Genomic DNA, 17866 nt, shown 5'->3' on the forward strand with positions numbered 1-17866 from the left:
TGCCACTGTTGTAGAATGAGACTGGGACAAATGCTATATGGTGCCACTGTTGTAGAATGAGGCTGGGACAAATGCTATATGGTGCCACTGTTGTAGAATGAGGCTGGCATCGGGGTGGGGGTAAGACTGAGAAAAACTGCACTTTTTTTTTTTAATAGCACATTTCAGGGCATGTAGTAAGCATTCAAAAATATTTGTTAATTTTAATTATATGTGTATTAATTTACATGTTAATGCTACTTTATCTTTACTTGCATAAAGCTTGAAGCGGTTACATGAAACTCATTTTCTTTGGATGTATTATTAAATTTAATACCTAACTGAATAGTTGCCCAAATATATATAATGAGAGAAAGTAGGAAGAAATTCACTTGAACATATGACTATAATTTGGCTCATATCAATGAAGCATGTAGTTATTTAACATTGGTCTTTTGATGCTGTATATGCAGCACTGAGTTACTAAACTAAAGGTCAGCAGTTCAAACCCACAAACTGCTGAATCAGAGACTTGTGAGATTATCTGTTCTCAAAAAAAATGTAAAGCCTCAGAAACCTTATACTCTATCTTATAGGGTCACTATCAATTTGAATAAATTTAATGTCAATGAAAAAATGGGAATCATTTAAAAGATTTTGGTTATGCTGAAAGCAGAGTACCAGAAGAATATCTGTCTGTGTTTCATTGACTGTGCTAAGGCATTTGATTGTGTAGATCACAACAAATTTTGGCTAACCTTGAGAAGAACAGGAATTCTAGAAAATTTAATTGTGTTTATGTGAAACTGATACTTTTACCTGGAGGCACTTGTCAGAACGGATCAGGGAAACACTGCGTATGCCTGGGATGTATCCTATGTCCCTACCTTTCAATCTATATGTGGAACAGATCATTCTGGAGGCTGGACTTTATGAAGTTTAATGTGGCATTAGGATTGGAAAAGACTCATCAACAACCTGAGTTATGTAAATGATAGAGCATTGCTTGTTGAAACTGAGGAGGACATGAAGAGTTTGCTGCCAAGGGTCAAGGGCTGCAGCCTTCAATATGGATTGAAGCTCAACATCAAGAAAACAAAGATTCTCACCACTGTGCCAATTGGCAGCATCATGATAGATAAGAGATTGAGATTGTTAACAGCTTCAGCTTGTTTGGCTGACAGTCAACATTCTTTTGTTACTAATAGCCAGAAAATCAAAAGACAAAAATGCATTTGGAAAATCTACTGGCAGGAACCTCTCTGGAGTAGTGAAGAGCAACGATGTCATTCTAGAGATTAAACTATACCTGATTCAAGTCATGTCTTGACAATTACTTGCTATGCCTCAGAGAGCTGGACAATGACTACGGATGATAGAAGAAAAACTGATGCCTTTGAGTTGTCATGCTCAAGATTTAGCATACCATAGACTGCAAAGAGAACAAACAAATCTGTCCTAGAGAGGGTGGATCCAGGATGCTCCTGGAAGGCAAAGATTTTTAAGCTCCAACTATCATGTTTGAGCATGTGGCCTTGTAGAAGGACATCATGCTTGGAAAGGTGGAGGGACAGCAAAGGGGAGGAGAAGACCCTAGATCAGATGAATTAACAAAGAAACTGGAATAATGGGGGTAAATGTGTCAGACAGTGAGATTAGCTCAGGATAGAACAGAGTTCAGAGCAATTACATAGTGTAACTTATAGGATCACTATGAGTCACAAGCAACTTGATGGCACATAGCTAAGACTACCACCACCACCACAGTAATTAATACTTATCATTGATCCTTTCTTAAATTTCCATACATTCAAGTGATAAATAAATAGAATTTATAATATAAATTATATTTTTAATTTGTAAGCATAAGACTTCTGATAATTTTGTGCTACAAATATATTTGAGTATTTTAAGTTACAAAATACTTTATCACATTTTTTTTAAATGAACATTTACAGAGATTTTGGATTTTCATTCATTGTTGCACTTTTTTCTTTACACTCCCCGCCCCCCCAGTTCACTCCTCTCTTTGAAAAGCAAAGATAAACTTCTTCATTGGTATACAATCTCCCTGCTCCCACCCTGAATGCACTCTGCTATGCAACCTTAATTCTGGATTCCTGTGATAATCATAATATGCTATCATTTATCACCTTTAAACTCTGCTCCCTCATCTGTTTCAATTCAGTATACATAATATATCCAGTTTTTCTCAGTCTTACTCCAACCCTGATGTCAGTCTCTTTCTACAACAGGGGTCCCATGCAGTATTTGTCCTTTTGTGATTGAGGTACTTCACTCAGCATAATGTCCTCCAGGATCACCCATTTTGAATAATATTGCATGAGTTCCTTGTTTTTCAATGCAGGGTAGTATTCATATTTTTTTCATATTGTTACTGATGATTAATAAAATGTTGAAGAGGCCAGAAGACTGAGACTATGAAAAGGATGATTTTAAACCATCTTTTTCTAAGCATTAGAAATTTTAGTTAAAAATACACATGGACAGACAGATAGATGGTTAGGAACATCTAATTTCTGATTGTTATGTATGCTTTTGGAAATTCTGAAAAATTTATAGGAAGAAGAAAAGTTTCAACTAAATTGTGTAGCCCGTCATCAGTTTATGATGTCATCATTGTTATGATTCACATAAAAATGCCAGTCCTCACAATTAATTCTATGCCTAAAACTGCAGTGGAGAAAACAGGAATAAGATAGTAAGGAATTTTGTCTTGTTTTCTTTCAGCATTGGTTTACTGAACTGCCCCCTGTGTTAACATTTGAACTGTCAAGATTTGAATTTAATCAGGCATTGGGAAGACCAGAAAAAATTCACAACAAATTAGAATTTCCTCAAGTTTTATATCTGGACAGGTATGGTTGGATATACAGTATGGCTTAGTTTTGAAACAGCTTAGTACTAGATGAAGAATTAGTGTGTTTAAATATAAATATGATATAACTTTCTTAGAATTGATTTTTTTCATAGTATATCTAATATCCTTTGTCAAGGGAAATAAAGTTTTCTTTATAGTAGAGAAGTGTAGGTATTTAATGTTAAGAATAAATGAAAAAATCATTCTACCAGTGTTTTAATGTCCATTAGAATTAATAAATTACTTTATATATCTAATAATTGATTTATAAAATTTTGAATGCAACAATGCCTAAATTGTATATTATACCATCTCTCAATAGATTTAGACATACTAATTGTTTTCTTTTTCTCTGATAGATACATGCATAGAAACAGAGAAATAACAAGAATTAAGAGAGAAGAGATCAAGAGACTTAAAGATTACCTCACAGTATTACAGCAAAGACTAGAAAGGTATTTTAATAGTTAAGAAATCATAGCCATAAGAAAATCATGTATTTAGTGACTATCCAGACCTTCTCTTTAAACTTTTGATTATAAAAAATATAACCAATTGGCTTCAGAATATTCTTTAATGCTTAAGATAGAAGACCCTCAATGAGATGAATTGATTCTGTGATTGGGGTGGTGGGAATGAGTGTGTCAGAGATGGTGAGGTTGGCACAGGATAGAGCAGCGCTTAGGGCTCTTGTACATAGGATCGCTATGAGTCCCAAGCGACTTGATAGCACATAACATCAACAACATTAGAGCACACACTTGATAATGCTGAAAATAGATGTAAAGTTAAGCTTATCTAGTGTAAAGCTAACCTGATACATAAGACTTTTGAGACTTCTGTTAAAATCAATGGAGACTGAACTTTTTTCCTTAATATGAAGATGCAAGCCTCACAAAAACTTTAGAAAGGAGATAAAGGGATGTAGCCTGGAGAGTATATTCCTATGTAAGAGGTAGTAATGTCCACCTGACAACAGTAAAGTAGCCAGCTATTACAACTCACTGCCATGTAGAACTTTTATTTCTAAAAGAAGCCAAAATACACATTGCCTGCCATCTGTTCTACAAATCAAACAAAAGTTTAAAGGATTAAATGTGGTCTGAGAGATTACTTTTGGCAGCCTCTGATAATCTCATTTATATTCCTTTAAGTTTTATTTTGAAAATGACAAAAAAGCATGAAACTTCCTATTCAAAACAATACAACATCTTACTCTTGGCAAATTTTTTACTTAAAAGTATTAGTAATCATATTGAGAAGTTAAAGGTAGAGGTAGTAAATTATTTGGGGATTATATAACATCTAGAAATAAATATAGTAGTCTTCTGAGAAAAGTACTGTTAGTTTTCCTATTGAGTTACATACAACTTAGAAAAGCATTTTAAAATATTAACAGTATATGAACACATACAATCTTAATCAGCTTTGGTTTTCTTCCTTTTCAGAACATTTATTTGAAAGCAAAATCAATTTAATTGTTGAGGAAGATTTGTTGACCTATTTTCACCATATTTTAGAACTCTTAATTGAAAAAAGTTGTGCTATATATGCATATAAAAGCATTCATACATTTTATGGTTAACAGATATTTAAGCTATGGTTCGGGTCCTAAACGATTCCCCTTGGTAGATGTTCTACAGTATGCATTGGAATTTGCCTCAAGTAAACCTGTTTGTACTTCTCCTGTTGATGATATTGATGCTAGTTCCCCATCTAGTGGTCCCATACCATCACAGACATTACCAAGGTAAACGTTTTCTTGTTGCAAGAGACAACTATGTTACCTGTGTTATAAAGTACCATAATTGATTATCCTTTAAAGGTCTTAAAATATATGTTGTAGTTTATTTTAAATTATTTTTAAGAAGAATGATTCACTTAAAAATTGCATGACTTCTAGATATTTCATTTATTAATTTTTATGGTTGTAGAGTTAAATTTTCATTTTATGTTTTTATCTCTTCATAATACTATATTAATTAGACTTGATATATAATTAAATGAATGTCAAACTAGTTTCCATAATAAAAACATAATTTTGATCTTGTAATAATGTAGTCCTTATATATTAAGAATCTCATTAAGATATTTATAATAACCCATGTATTGTCTTTTTTTAAACAATTTTAAATTGTGATTTGCATGAAAGTTTGCAAAATATATTGGTTGTTTATTCAGTACATTATTAATCTACTATTGTGTATTGCCTGTTCTTCAGTAATCTTTTTAAGTGTCAATTACCTATTTACCTACCTTTCTTTCCTTTCCTTTTCCATCTGTGGTAACAATCCTATATCTTTAAGCCTTTTTATAGCTTTTGTATAATAGTGTTTTTAAACAATATTTGCTTTTAACTGACTTATTTTACCCATTATCATGTCATAATTCCATGTGTGTTATGCAGTTTCTTGGATTCTTTATTGTTTCCTAATGTTGCCTAGTTTTCTCTATGTGAATGTACCAAAGTTTCTTGTCTGTCTGTTGAAAACACTTGAATTGTTTTCATCTCTTTATTATTATAAGTTATACCATAATAAACATGGATGTGCATATATCTGTTCATGATATAGGTCTTAATTCTTAAGAATTTGTTCAAATTTATATTTGAATTTTGTAAATAAACTAGGAGAAAAAAAGGAATATATTCATAGAAACAGACTGATATTTCACTTTTCGACTTAAGGAAGCATCAAATTGCTTTCTGTACTGCTTAAACCATTTTGCATTTTCACCAGCAATGTATGAGAGTTCCAATCTCTCCACACTCTCACTAGCATTTGTTTTTCCCTTTCCTACTGAACTTTGCTGTTGCTGCTGGGTTGAAATAGTATCTCAATTATTTATTTGCATTTTCCTTATAGCTCATCATTGTAGTATAACAAAATATGTGAAGAGCTAGAGTTAGAAAATAAAAAGGGAAGAATTCATTGAATTTGTTTGGCATTTCTCAAGCTGAAAGAATTGAAAAAACAAAATCAAGCTCCAACTTGCAGTACTGAGATATGCCATTGACAAAATCTTTAGTGATCCAGGTTAGCATTAAAGGAAAATATAAAAAAATACACAGAATTACTGTACCAAAAAGAGTTGATCAACTCTGAAAAATTTCAGAGGAACCATATGAACATGAGCCAGTGGTAACAAAGGAAGAAATTCATGCTGTACTGAAGATACTGGCAAAAAATAAGACCACAGGAGTAGATGGGTTACCGATTGACGTGTTTCAACTAATAGATGCAATCCTGAATGTAGTCAGTAGTCTGTGCCAGGAAGTTTAGACGATAGCTGCCTGGCTGGCTGACTGGAAGAGATTTATGTTTATTCTAGTTCCCAAGAAAGATGATCCAACAGTATGTAGAAATTATTGAATAATATCATTAGTACCAAATGCAAGCAAAATATTGTTAAAGATCATCCAAAATTGCTGAAGAGTATATTACGGGAAACTGCTGGATGTACAAACTGAGTTTAGAAAAGGCTGTGAAACCAGGTATATCATTACTAATGTTAAATGAATCCTGGCTGAAAGCAAGAATACCAGAAAAAATGTCCATTTGTCAAATGCATTTGACTGTATAGACCACAATAAATTATGACTAACATTGAGAAAAATGAGATTCTGAAAACACTAAAATTATGTTCATTCAAAATCTAGGTCAAGAAGCTATTGTTCAAATGGAACAAGGGAACAATGTATGATTAAAATCAGAAATGGTGTGTGTTAGGGTTGTATCTTTTCTCCATACCTAGAAGAAGCTTTTCCTTAGAAAGGGATATCATGTGTGAAAAGAAGAAAGGTCAATGAATGAGATGAAGACTCTCAACTACAGAATTGACAGTGGCTAAAGCAATGGGCTCAAGTGTATCAGAGATGGTGAGGCTAGCACAAGAGAAAACAGGATTCAGAGCTGTTGTTTGTTGGGTTGCTATGAGACATACTATATTCAACAGCACATACCAACAATAGTGATTGTGAACTTTTCTTCATATGCTTGTTGGCGGCCATCTAAATGTCTCTTGAGGAAATGTCTTTTCGTGTCCTCTACCAATTTGATTTTCTTTGTGGGTTAGAGTTTCTTATCAGTTTTAGAGATCTCTAAATCTTTTTAGGATCTCTAATTTTTCTGTATGCATAAGGTTTTATTTTATAGAAAATTGCATTTATCGAGTTTGTACACTGCAGATTGTATGTTCTCAGTTATATTCGATAGTCTCTTGATACCATAGATTAAGGCTTTTAAGATTGCTCCAAGTTTTCTTTGATAATGTTTACAGTCTTAGGTTTTACACGTAGGTCCTCAATCTTGAGTTAGTTTTTACGTTTGATGTGAAGGATGGATCTTATTTTAATTTTTTATTAGTAAGTATCCAGTTTTGTCAGCATCATTTGTTCAAGAGGCTATCTTTCCCCCATTTCATGGGTTTCATCTCTTTATAAAAAAATCAGTTGTGTGTGGGTAAATGCCTTTACTTGTGGTCACTGAATTCTGTTTCTTTGATCTCTGTAGCTGTTTCTGTACTAATACCACATATTTCCTTAATGATGTTTTCTTTTTAAATTACTAGCTAATAAATGGCATATATTTGGTACAACCTTGTCTGAAGCCTAAATTTAGAAAGCTTAATAATACATATTTTTTTTAAAATACAGCACTGCAGAACAGCAGGGAGCAGCTTCTTCAGAACTGCCAAGCACATCACCTGCAGCAATTACTGCTATTTCGTCAAGATCAGTAATACACAAACCCTTCACACAGTCTCGGATACCTCCAGATTTGCCGATGCATCCGGCACCAAGACACATAACAGAAGAAGAACTTTCTGTCCTAGAAAGCTGTTTACATCGCTGGAGGACAGAAATAGAAAATGACACCAGAGGTAAGAAGCTTCCTCACAGTGTAGCAACTACCATCTCTAATAGATACGTATAATCGTGTTAAAATTAAGAAAGAGATTACCTATGGATTTCAATTTTAAGTATGAATTTCCCCCCTAGAAAGGATTTTATATAAGATTATCTATTCTGGCTTCTTATTTAATATCAGGTTTAGAAGGGCTGAAAAATTTTCAAGGATTGCTATGATGATTGACATAGCAGGTGGCCTTATTGCTAATTTAATACCCTAAATTGTGTAACAAACTGGTACTTACAGGTACTCAATTGGTGAGCTGTCAATTATAGGTCCCCTGTTGTTTGCACAATGACATTTAAATAATAATTAAAACTCTTTAGGTTTAGGAATTAGAAATATCAATACGTTAACTTTCTCTAACAGATTTCTAAATCTAATCTCTGAGCCATTCTGTAACAGACTTTTAATTGGCATGTCACCAGATAATAAAAATAAGAAGAGTGCCCTGAGAGAATTTGGTGTGTATGAGCATGAGCACGTACCTGTGCACATAAGCACGTAATGTGATGTCCTGTATAGTATCCAGCTATCTTCTCTTTGAAGGAATGTTCCTTTATTCAGAAGTTATTATCTTCTTGGCTTTTATTGTTTATTTTTCTATTAATCTGTTACTGATTTTACTATATGTTTCCTTACTAATATAACATCCTACTCTTATCTCCCATTTTACTGATCTATAGAAAAAGAAAAATCTACAAACCACTTTTAAGATTGGGATTAGATTCAAGGGTAATGATTTTTGAGGTTTACATGGCCAATTTGACTTTTTCTAGATACTCAGTATGTAAATTCTGAGCAAACCTGATTTAATAGGGTGGTGGTGATTGTGTACCATTGAGTCAGAACTGAAACATAGCTGACCCTCTGGTTGGTATTCAGAATCAGTTAACCAACCATGGGAGGAAATTGCCCATCCTTGTCTCTCAGAGCAGCTTGTGGATTCAAACCACATGCTTTTGGGATTGCAGCACAGCTTCTTGCCATTAGACCATCAGCCCTTAATCTAGTACTCTACAGCTGGCATTAATAAACTGTAAAGCTTTTTCTCTAAAAAGGGATTTCCTATGTTTTCATTAATTAAAGAAATGCTCATAAAGTGTAAGATACCTACTGGACACTGCTAGATAGAGAATGATAGTCTGCTAGTAAGGCAGATTCTTTTTTTTATTTTTTATTTTATGAAAAAGGTGGATGATAGGAAGTTATAGACACATTACTTTTTTCCCCTTAAATTGGGAGAAAAAAATATAGATGCAATATTTTTATTCCAGTATATTTATATTTGTGAGGAAAATAAAAAGTAGTAACACAGATAAACTTGGTAAAGGACCAACGTTTGTGCACTCAAAAAATTAAAGACTCAGAGTTGTTTGTCTCCATGGAAATCTTCAGTAAAAGGCAAAAGATTTATTTGATCTGAAGAGAAACCAGGTTATAGATGGCCATTTCTTAAAGAATGAATTGAGGTGCTTTCACTTCAAAATCATCAGTCTCAATTTTTGTATTCCAGTGTACTTTGTTGAACTAGAGAAGTTTAATTACATATATAGTCTATTTCTGTTAACGCCTATTTGCTTTTTTCCCCCTCTTTTTAAATTATACTGCCTGATCCAGGCTATAGTCTTTGCAATTGTGTGCTATGCATCAGAGAGTTGGACAGTGAATAGGGTTGATAGTAAGAGAATTGATGCCTTTGAGCTGTGGTGTTGGAGAAGAGTGTTGAATATCCCATGGACTGCTAAGAGAACAAACAGTTTTGTCCTGGAGAGGGTGAAGCCAGGATGCTTCTTGGAGGCAAGGATTCTGAAGCTTTGTCTGACATACTTTGGGCATGTTGCAAGGAGGGACCAGTCCTTGGAGAGGGTCATTATGTTTGGGAGAATGGAGGGATAGCACATGAGAGGAAGACCCTCAATGAGATGGATCGATTCAGTGATTTGGGGTAGTGAGAGTAGGTGTGTTGAAGACACAGGATAGAGCATAGGATAGAACACGGTTTAGGGCTCTTGTACATAGGGTCGCTATGAGTCACAAGCGACTCTATGGCACATAATTACAACTGCTAATGTCTGTTTCTACTGCTCAAGTTCTTTCAAGGACTGCAGACTTCAATGTGAATTGAAGCTCAGTATCAAGAAAACAAAGATTTTCACCACTGGGCCAAATGGCAGCATTATGATAGATGATGAAGAGATTGAGATTGTTTAAAATTTTGGTTTGTTTGGCTCTGCAGTCAACACTCTTGGCACCAGCAGCCAGGAAATTAAAAGATGTATTGCATTGGCAAAGTCTGCTGTCAGAGACCTCTCCAGAGTACTGTAGAGCTATGATGTCATTCTGGAGACTAAGGTGTGCCCGATACAGGCCATGGTCTTTGCAGTCACTTGCTATGCATCAGTGAGCTGGATAATGACTAGGGATGATATATGGAGAATTAATGCCTTTGAGCTGTGGAGCTGGAGAGAGCATTGAATATACCATGGACTGCTAAGAGAACAAACAGGTTTTTTCTGGAGAGGGTTAAGCCAGGTTGCTCCTTGGAAGCAAGGATTCTGAAGCAGCGTCTGACATACTTTGGACCTGTTGCAAGGAGTGATCAGTCCTTGAAGAGGGACGTCATGCTTGGGAGGGTGGAGGGACAGCGCAGGAAAGGAAGACCCTCTATGAGGTGGATTGATTCAGTGACTTGGGTAATGGGGGTATGTGTGTCTGAGACAGTGATTCTGGTACAGGATAGAGCAGTGTTTAAGACTGTTGTACATAGGGTCACTGTGAGTTGCAGGCAAGTCGATTACACATAACACCACCAATGCCTGTTTGTTTTTATGAAAACTGTCAAAATTGTCCTCTTTGATAGAGTTTAATGATTGACAATCACTAGTCTATACATGGCTTTTGTATTTTTATTAGACATTTTTAAGGATTTCTAAATACAAAAACATAGTAGTTCAATTTTTGTAGTTGTTAGGTGCCATCAAGAGGATTATAACTCATAATGACTATAAATGACAAAGATTTCTATAACGACAAAATCTGATCTTATCCTTTCCTGTGCCACTCATTCTTGCAGTCATTGTGCCAGTCCATCTGGTTGAGTGTCTTCCCCTTTTTTTTTCTGGCCCTCTACCTTTCTAAGCATAGTATCTCTCTCCAAGGATTAGCCTTTCCTAAGCAACATCCCCAAAGTTATGAGTGACAAACTTTGTTATTTTTAACTCCAAGGAACACTCTGGTCTAGCTTTCAAGACATACCTGTTTGTTCTTTTTTCAGCCAATGAGATATTGATAATGCTTGTTCAACATCATAGCTCAAAGGTATTCTTCTTCTGTCATCCTTATTCATTGTCTGGCTCTCTCTCAGATGAATGTTGTTGTTGTTAGGTATTGTCTAGTCAAGTAGAACTCATAGCAACCCAGTGAACAACAGATCTAAACCTTGTCTTATCCTGTGCCATCTTCATACTTCCTGACACATTAGAACTTATTGTGGCAGCCAGTGTGCCAATCCACCTTGTTGAGGGTCTTCCTCTACCTTTCTGGGCATCATCTCCCTCTCCAAGGGATAGCCCTCCCTAGCAACATGCTTAAAGTATGTGAGGCAAAATCTCATCATCTTTTCCTTGAAATAGCACTCTGGCTTCATTCTTTCCAAGACATATTTGTCAGTCCATGAGATGTTCAGAACTCTTTTCGAACACCACAGCTCAAAAACATCAATTCTTCTTTTGTCATCCTAGACAGTAGAGGAATGTGGGCAGTTATAGTAGTAATGGTATAGCCCAGACTGGAAGTCAGTTGAAATAAGGAGAAATAATAGCAAACATCCTTTAGTAATTGGAACATGGAATATACATAGCTTGAATGTCAGAAAACTAGAAATTGTGAAAAATGAAATGGAATACATGAACATTTACATATTATGCATTAGGGAGATGGAATGGACTAGCTTTGACTAGTTTGAATCAGATAATCATATGGTATACTGTGCTGGACCTGGAGATTGCTTCCCCACGCTTCAAGGCCCAGAGGTTGTTGCAGTGCTGCGAGTCCCTGAGGTTGCTGCTGCAACGCCATGATAGGTGGAAAGGAGATTGAAATTGTTAAATTTCTACTTTCTTGGCTCCACATCAACACTCTTGGTACTAGCAACCAGGAAATCAAAAGATGAATTTCACTGGGAAAAATCTTCTGTTAGGGAGCTCTCCAGAGTACTGAAGAGCAATAATGTCAGTCTAGAAACTAAGGTGTGTCTGTTCCAAGCTATGGTCTTTTCAGTTATGCATCAAGAGCTAGACAGTGAATAAGGATGACCGAAGCCTCTTAAGTTGAGTTGCTGGAGATTGAAGAGTTTTGTACATTCCATGATGGTCAGGAGAACAAACAGGTTTTTACCATAGAGGGTGAAACCCAAGTTTCTCCTTGGAGGCAAGGATTTTGAAGTTTTATCTCATATACTTTGGGCATGCTTCCATGAGGAGAAGGACATCATGCTTGGAAGGATGGAGGGACAGCGCAAGAGAGGAAGATCCTGTATGAGATAGATTGACTAATTGACTGGAGTAATGAGGACAGGTGTGAGACAATTAAATTGGCTCAAGATAAAGCAGGATTCAGAGCTGCTCTACATAGGGTAGCTATGAGTCACAAGTGACTGTGGCACATAAAACAATATACTACGCTGGGAAAGAAAAACAGGAGAAAAATGGTGTTGTGTTCATAGTAAAAAGTCAATTTCTAGGTCTCTCCTGAAATACAAGGTTGTGAGTGATAGAACATTACCATACACATACAAGGAAGACTATTTAATACAACTATTTTTCAAATATATGCTCTTCAGATGGCTAGCAGGTGACTGAAAAGGCTGTAGCGTGAATCAGACACACTTTAGTTCTCAAACTAAGTACTGTGCCAATAATAATTGGTCAACACTGAAATATTCCAGGATGTACTATCTGATCAAGAGACAATGGTAATGAAAGAAGAAGTTCTTCCTTCTGATCTTTAATCAAGCTATATGTTCGGATATAGTTTTAAAACTGTGCTGTTTTACAGATTTCTCAATGCTTTGCTATTTGGCAGGTAGTTATTATATTTTCTCCTACTTTTAAAAAAATTGGGGCTAAGTATGCCTTTGAATAGTCCGTTTAATATTTTAATATTTGAAACTTTGTATTAGTCATTTTGAAATTCTTTTCCATTGTCCATCTCTTTGAAAGCAAGTGACAAAGTTCATTTTAACTAAGGCATGGTAGTAAGAGAGGAAACAACTTGAAATATATATGAGGGTGACTTTGTGTGTGCATGGATATATATTTTTCTGTATTTAAACATGAGAAAGATGTGGATTATAGATGAGAGTTAATAGTGAGAAATTAGAGATACTATACCCTTGTTAATGACATGGGAAAATAACAAATATATACATTTTTGGTAAAAAGACAAGCTAGTAGGCTAGAAAGCTCCTTCCCTAGGTAAGAGTATAAAAATTTGATGAGTTCACTTTGTCCGTTTTAAGTGTGTGGAGCTTGGGAGACATTCGTGCAGTAAGGTTTTAGATACACAATAATATGAAGGAGGGTTGCCTTCACGTATTTGTTGTCTCACTTTCAACTCTGTTGTTAGTTATTAGCATTTTTAAAATGGTATTACAAAATTTAAGTGTAATTTAACTTCTGAATTTAGAGTCAGTGGTATATATTCTTCTTACATATTTTGGGCATGTTGCTAGGAAAAACTCTTCCTTGGAGAGGTTCCCCATGCTTGGAAGGGTGAAGCGTTGGTGAAAGAAAAGAAAACCCTCAACCAGATAGATTGACATAGTAACAGTACCATTGGGCTCAAGTATGTCAGAGATTGTGAGGATGGCACAGGATAGGACAGCGCTCAGATCTTTTGTTCATAGGGTCACAGTGAAACACACCCTATTCAGCAGCACCTAATGGTGTCAACAAGAAGTATGTACAGTTCTGTGCTCTGGGAGTGTAGTCCATAGGGGGTTGTGTTACTGACCCAAAGGCCATACCTCTCTAGTGGTTCACACATAGTAGTGACACTGTGGCAAAAAATGGGCAGTCACCTCTTATGTGATTCAATGCCTCAGAAACCCATTGGAGGCTCAGATAAGAGTCAATATTGACTCAATGACAATGAGATTTTTTTTTAAATGAGCAGCATATATTCCTTGTTTTTTTAAATAAAACATTTTTTATTTTAATTGTCATAACTCCTCCAAAACGTTGAAACTTTCACATTCCCAAAATTTGTATATGAGGCAGCTTGTCTTTTCAAAATATTGCGCATCCTTGGAGACTTTATAATTATTGATAGCTTGTTGTTGTTTTTACTGTGTGCCATCAAGTCACTTGTGACTCATAGCAACCCTATGTACAAGAGCCCTAAACGCCATTCTATCCTGTGCCAACCTAGCCATCTCAAACACACTCATCCCCACCACTCCAGTCACAGAATTGATCCATCTCATTGAAGGTCTTCCTCTCCTATGCCATCCCTCCACTCTCCCAAACATGATGTCCCTCTCCAAGGACCAGTCCCTCCTTGCAACATGCCCAAAGTATGTCAGACGAAGCTTCAGAATCCTTGACTCCAAGGAGCATTTCAGCTTCACCTTCTCGAGGACAAATCTGTTTGTTCTCCTAACAGTCCATGGTATATTCAACATAGCCCGTAATTGTGAAGAATATATCCCAGATCAGGCACACCTTAGTCTCCAGCCTGACATCGTTGCTCTTCAGTACTCTTGAGAGGTCCCTCACAGCTGACATTCTCAATGCAATTCATCTCCTGATTTCCTGGCTACTGTTCCCAAGAGTGTTGACTGTGGAGCCAAGTAAACAAAAGCTGTTAACTATCTCAATGTCTTCCCCATCCATACTGACGCTGCCAGTTGGCCCAGGAGTGAGAATCTTAGTTTTCTTGATGTTGAGCTTCTGTCCATATTGAAGACTGCAGTCCTTGACCTCCTGCAGCAAGCACTTCAGGTTCTCCTCAGTTTCAGCAAGCAGGGTTGTGTCATCTGCATAATGCAGTTTGTTGATGACTCTTCCACCAATCCTGATGCCACATTCCTCCTCGTACAGCCCAGCATCTTGGATGATCTGTCTGCATACAGATTGAAAAGGTATGGAGACAAAATACATCCCTGACGGGCCCCCTTCTTGATTTTTAACCATGTAGTGTCTCCCTGCTCTGTTCTGATGACTGCCTCTTGGTCCAAGTATAGATTTCCCACAAGCACAGTCAAATGTTCTGGGATTCCCATTCTTCTTAGAGTCAGCCACCGCTTGTTGTGATCCACACAGTTAAAAGCCTTTGCATAGTCAATGAAGCACAGAAAGACATTCTTCTGATATTCTTTACTTTCTGCCAAGATCCACTAACATTAGCTATAATATCCCTTGTACCACAACCTCTTCTAAATCCAGCCTGCACGTCTGGCAGTTCTCTGTTGACATATTGCTCCAAAAGTTTTTGGATAATTTTCAGCAGAATCTTGCTTGCATATGATATTAATGATATTGTTCGATAATTTCCACACTCTTTTGGGTCACCTTTCTTTGGAATCGGAACAAATACCGATCTTTTACAGTCAGTCAGCCAGCTTGCCCTCCTCCAGATTTCTTGGCACAACTTAGTGAGCACATCCAGGGCAGCATCTGTTTGTTGAAACATGTCAATTGGTATGCCGTCAACTCCTGGAGCCTTGTTTTTTGCCAGTTCCTACAAAGTAATTTGAACGTCCTCCTTCATCACCATGGGCTCTTGCTCATATATTATTCAAAAAATTCCTCTGTGTCAGCTAATTCCACTCTGTGTACTCCTTCCATCTTCTATAGATACTTCCCAGATCATTTAACATTCTACCCATTGCCACCATGGCTTGAGTTTGTTTTTCGACTCCTTCAGCTTAAGAAATGCTGAGTGAGTTCGGCCCTTTTAATTTTTTGACTCCAGCTCTTTGCACATTTCATTATAGTATCTTGCTTTGTTGTTTCGAGTTGCCTTTTGAAATTTTCTGTTCAGGTCTTTATTTCTTGGTTTCTTCCTTTAGCTTTGGCTTTTTTTACGTATAGATGAAATTGAATATTTGTAAATTTTTGTGAATTTCTTGTTTAACTTGCTCACTTCTATATTGAGCTTTTTGTATTTTTCATACTGGCTTACAGGTATTTTAAAATTATTATATAAGATAGCTTATACAGCATATACTATTTTATTAGTATATAGGGTCGCTATGAGTCACAAGCGACTTGACGGCACATATCAACAACAATAACAAATACTATGCTCAAATTTTGTCACTTGTATTTGAATTTTAAAGGTTGCTTTATCATTTAGATTTTCTTACATTTTCAAGAGTCTTCTCTTTTCCTTGAATGGTACTGGTTTTTATTATACACAAAAAGGCCTAATCCTACTCAGAAGTCCAATACCTGGTAATTTTTCATTTCTTTGTTAACTTTCAGTCCACTGTGGTGGAGGGTGGTAATTTTATTTTTCCTTGTTGAGAGATAGGTTGTTTACAGTTTGTTTTGTTTTCAATAAAGATTATAAGTGTAAACACCCTTGTGTGATAATTTTTGTAGGAATAATAATCAGTGGAAATGTTGGTTTATGATATTCCTATAATTTTATTTCAGTTGGTGATTGTAGTAGACTTTATTGAATTGTGAGGAGTTTGGTTGTAGTTGTTTACCCCTCTTTTTACTTTTATATTGGTTTGTATGCAAAATTCATATATTGTATAATTTCCATACTTTCAATTTCATACATTCACAATGTGTTTCAAATGATCACTCATAAAATTAATCACCATTGATTGATGCCTGCTATTACCCTGTATTTTTGGGTCCCCATTGTATCTTTCCTAATGCCTTTACACACTCTCCCTTCCTCACCACCACCCCCCAACTCTTTTATCCTAATGATGTGCTCCCCTCTTATCCTAGTCTCTCCTGCTTCTTCCCCTTTTGGACTTTTATATACATCTTTCTAATTATCCTTCTGTTTTTTAATATTTCTATGTAGTATTTGTTCTTAAGAGATTGATTTAGTTCACTGAGCATAATGCTTTCTCTGTACTCTCCCATATTATATATTATTATATGAAATCGTTCCTCCTTATTGCTGCATATTATTTCATTTTATGAATGTACCATCATTTCCCAGTCCATATATTTGGTGACAAATATATGATTGTTTCCATTTTTTTGCTTTTGTGAATGACGCTGCTCCGGGTATATTATTGTGTACCATTGAGTTACAGATGACCCATAGCTACCCTCCAGTGATTTTTGTTTTCAAACGCAATTTTTTTTCCCCAAATTGCGAGGGAGATTACCCATCTTTCTTCCACGGAGCAGCTAATGGATTTGAAATGCATGCCTTCAGTATTGCAGCACAGTTTCTTACCACTAGGCCACCAGAGCCCCCTAGGTGTACAAATCTCCATTTGTCTCTCAGTTCTGTATTCCTTGCAGTGCACTAGCTGAGTTATATGGAATTTCTATGTTCAGCATTTTGAGAAAAAGCCAAATTATCTTCCAAAATGGCTACACCATTCTACCTTCCCACAACAGGGAATGTGAGATCTTATCCAGCACTTACTTTTAGCTTGCTATTCTTTTAAACTATGCTACTGCTAAAAAGGTGAGATGATCTCTCATTACTTTGCATTTCTCTTACGGCCTGTGATTTGGATCATTCATTAATGTGTGTTAGTCATTTCAATGTCTTCTTTGTAAAATGTCTTTCTATGTCTTTGGACCATATTGTGATTGGGTCATCAGCCTTTGCCTTGTGGAAAACCTGTAATATTCTGTAAACTTTTATCATGAGACCCTTGTCTGAGATTTCATCATCAAATGTGTCTTCCCAGTCTATAGAGGGTTTTTTTTCATTCTGTTGAAAAAGTTTTTGAAACACACAGAGACTAAATTTTTGTCAATTTGTCTTCTGTTTGTACATTTCTCTATTTGCAAGCCATAGCCATAGGCTGTTGTTGTTGTTGTTATGTGCCGTCGAGTCGTTTCCGACTCATAGCGACCCTATGCACAACAGCCCTAAACCCTGC

At 36.0% G+C, this 17866-nt stretch overlaps 1 protein-coding gene across 1 annotated transcript in view; it reads left to right on the forward strand.

The window, feature by feature from the left end:
- The window catches only part of USP25 (ubiquitin specific peptidase 25), a 220518-nt gene that overhangs the window by 154148 nt on the left and 48504 nt on the right, over nt 1-17866 (forward strand). Inside the window, exons 11-14 of the mRNA XM_006889818.1 lie at nt 2731-2858; nt 3220-3315; nt 4449-4610; nt 7515-7741. Coding sequence (XP_006889880.1) covers nt 2731-2858; nt 3220-3315; nt 4449-4610; nt 7515-7741 — 613 coding nt within the window. The remainder of the gene's footprint in view (nt 1-2730; nt 2859-3219; nt 3316-4448; nt 4611-7514; nt 7742-17866) is intronic.

Source organism: Elephantulus edwardii, unplaced genomic scaffold (assembly GCF_000299155.1).
Source record: "Elephantulus edwardii isolate Elephantulus edwardi_28Jun2011 unplaced genomic scaffold, EleEdw1.0 scaffold00081, whole genome shotgun sequence".
Taxonomy (NCBI): domain Eukaryota; kingdom Metazoa; phylum Chordata; class Mammalia; order Macroscelidea; family Macroscelididae; genus Elephantulus; species Elephantulus edwardii.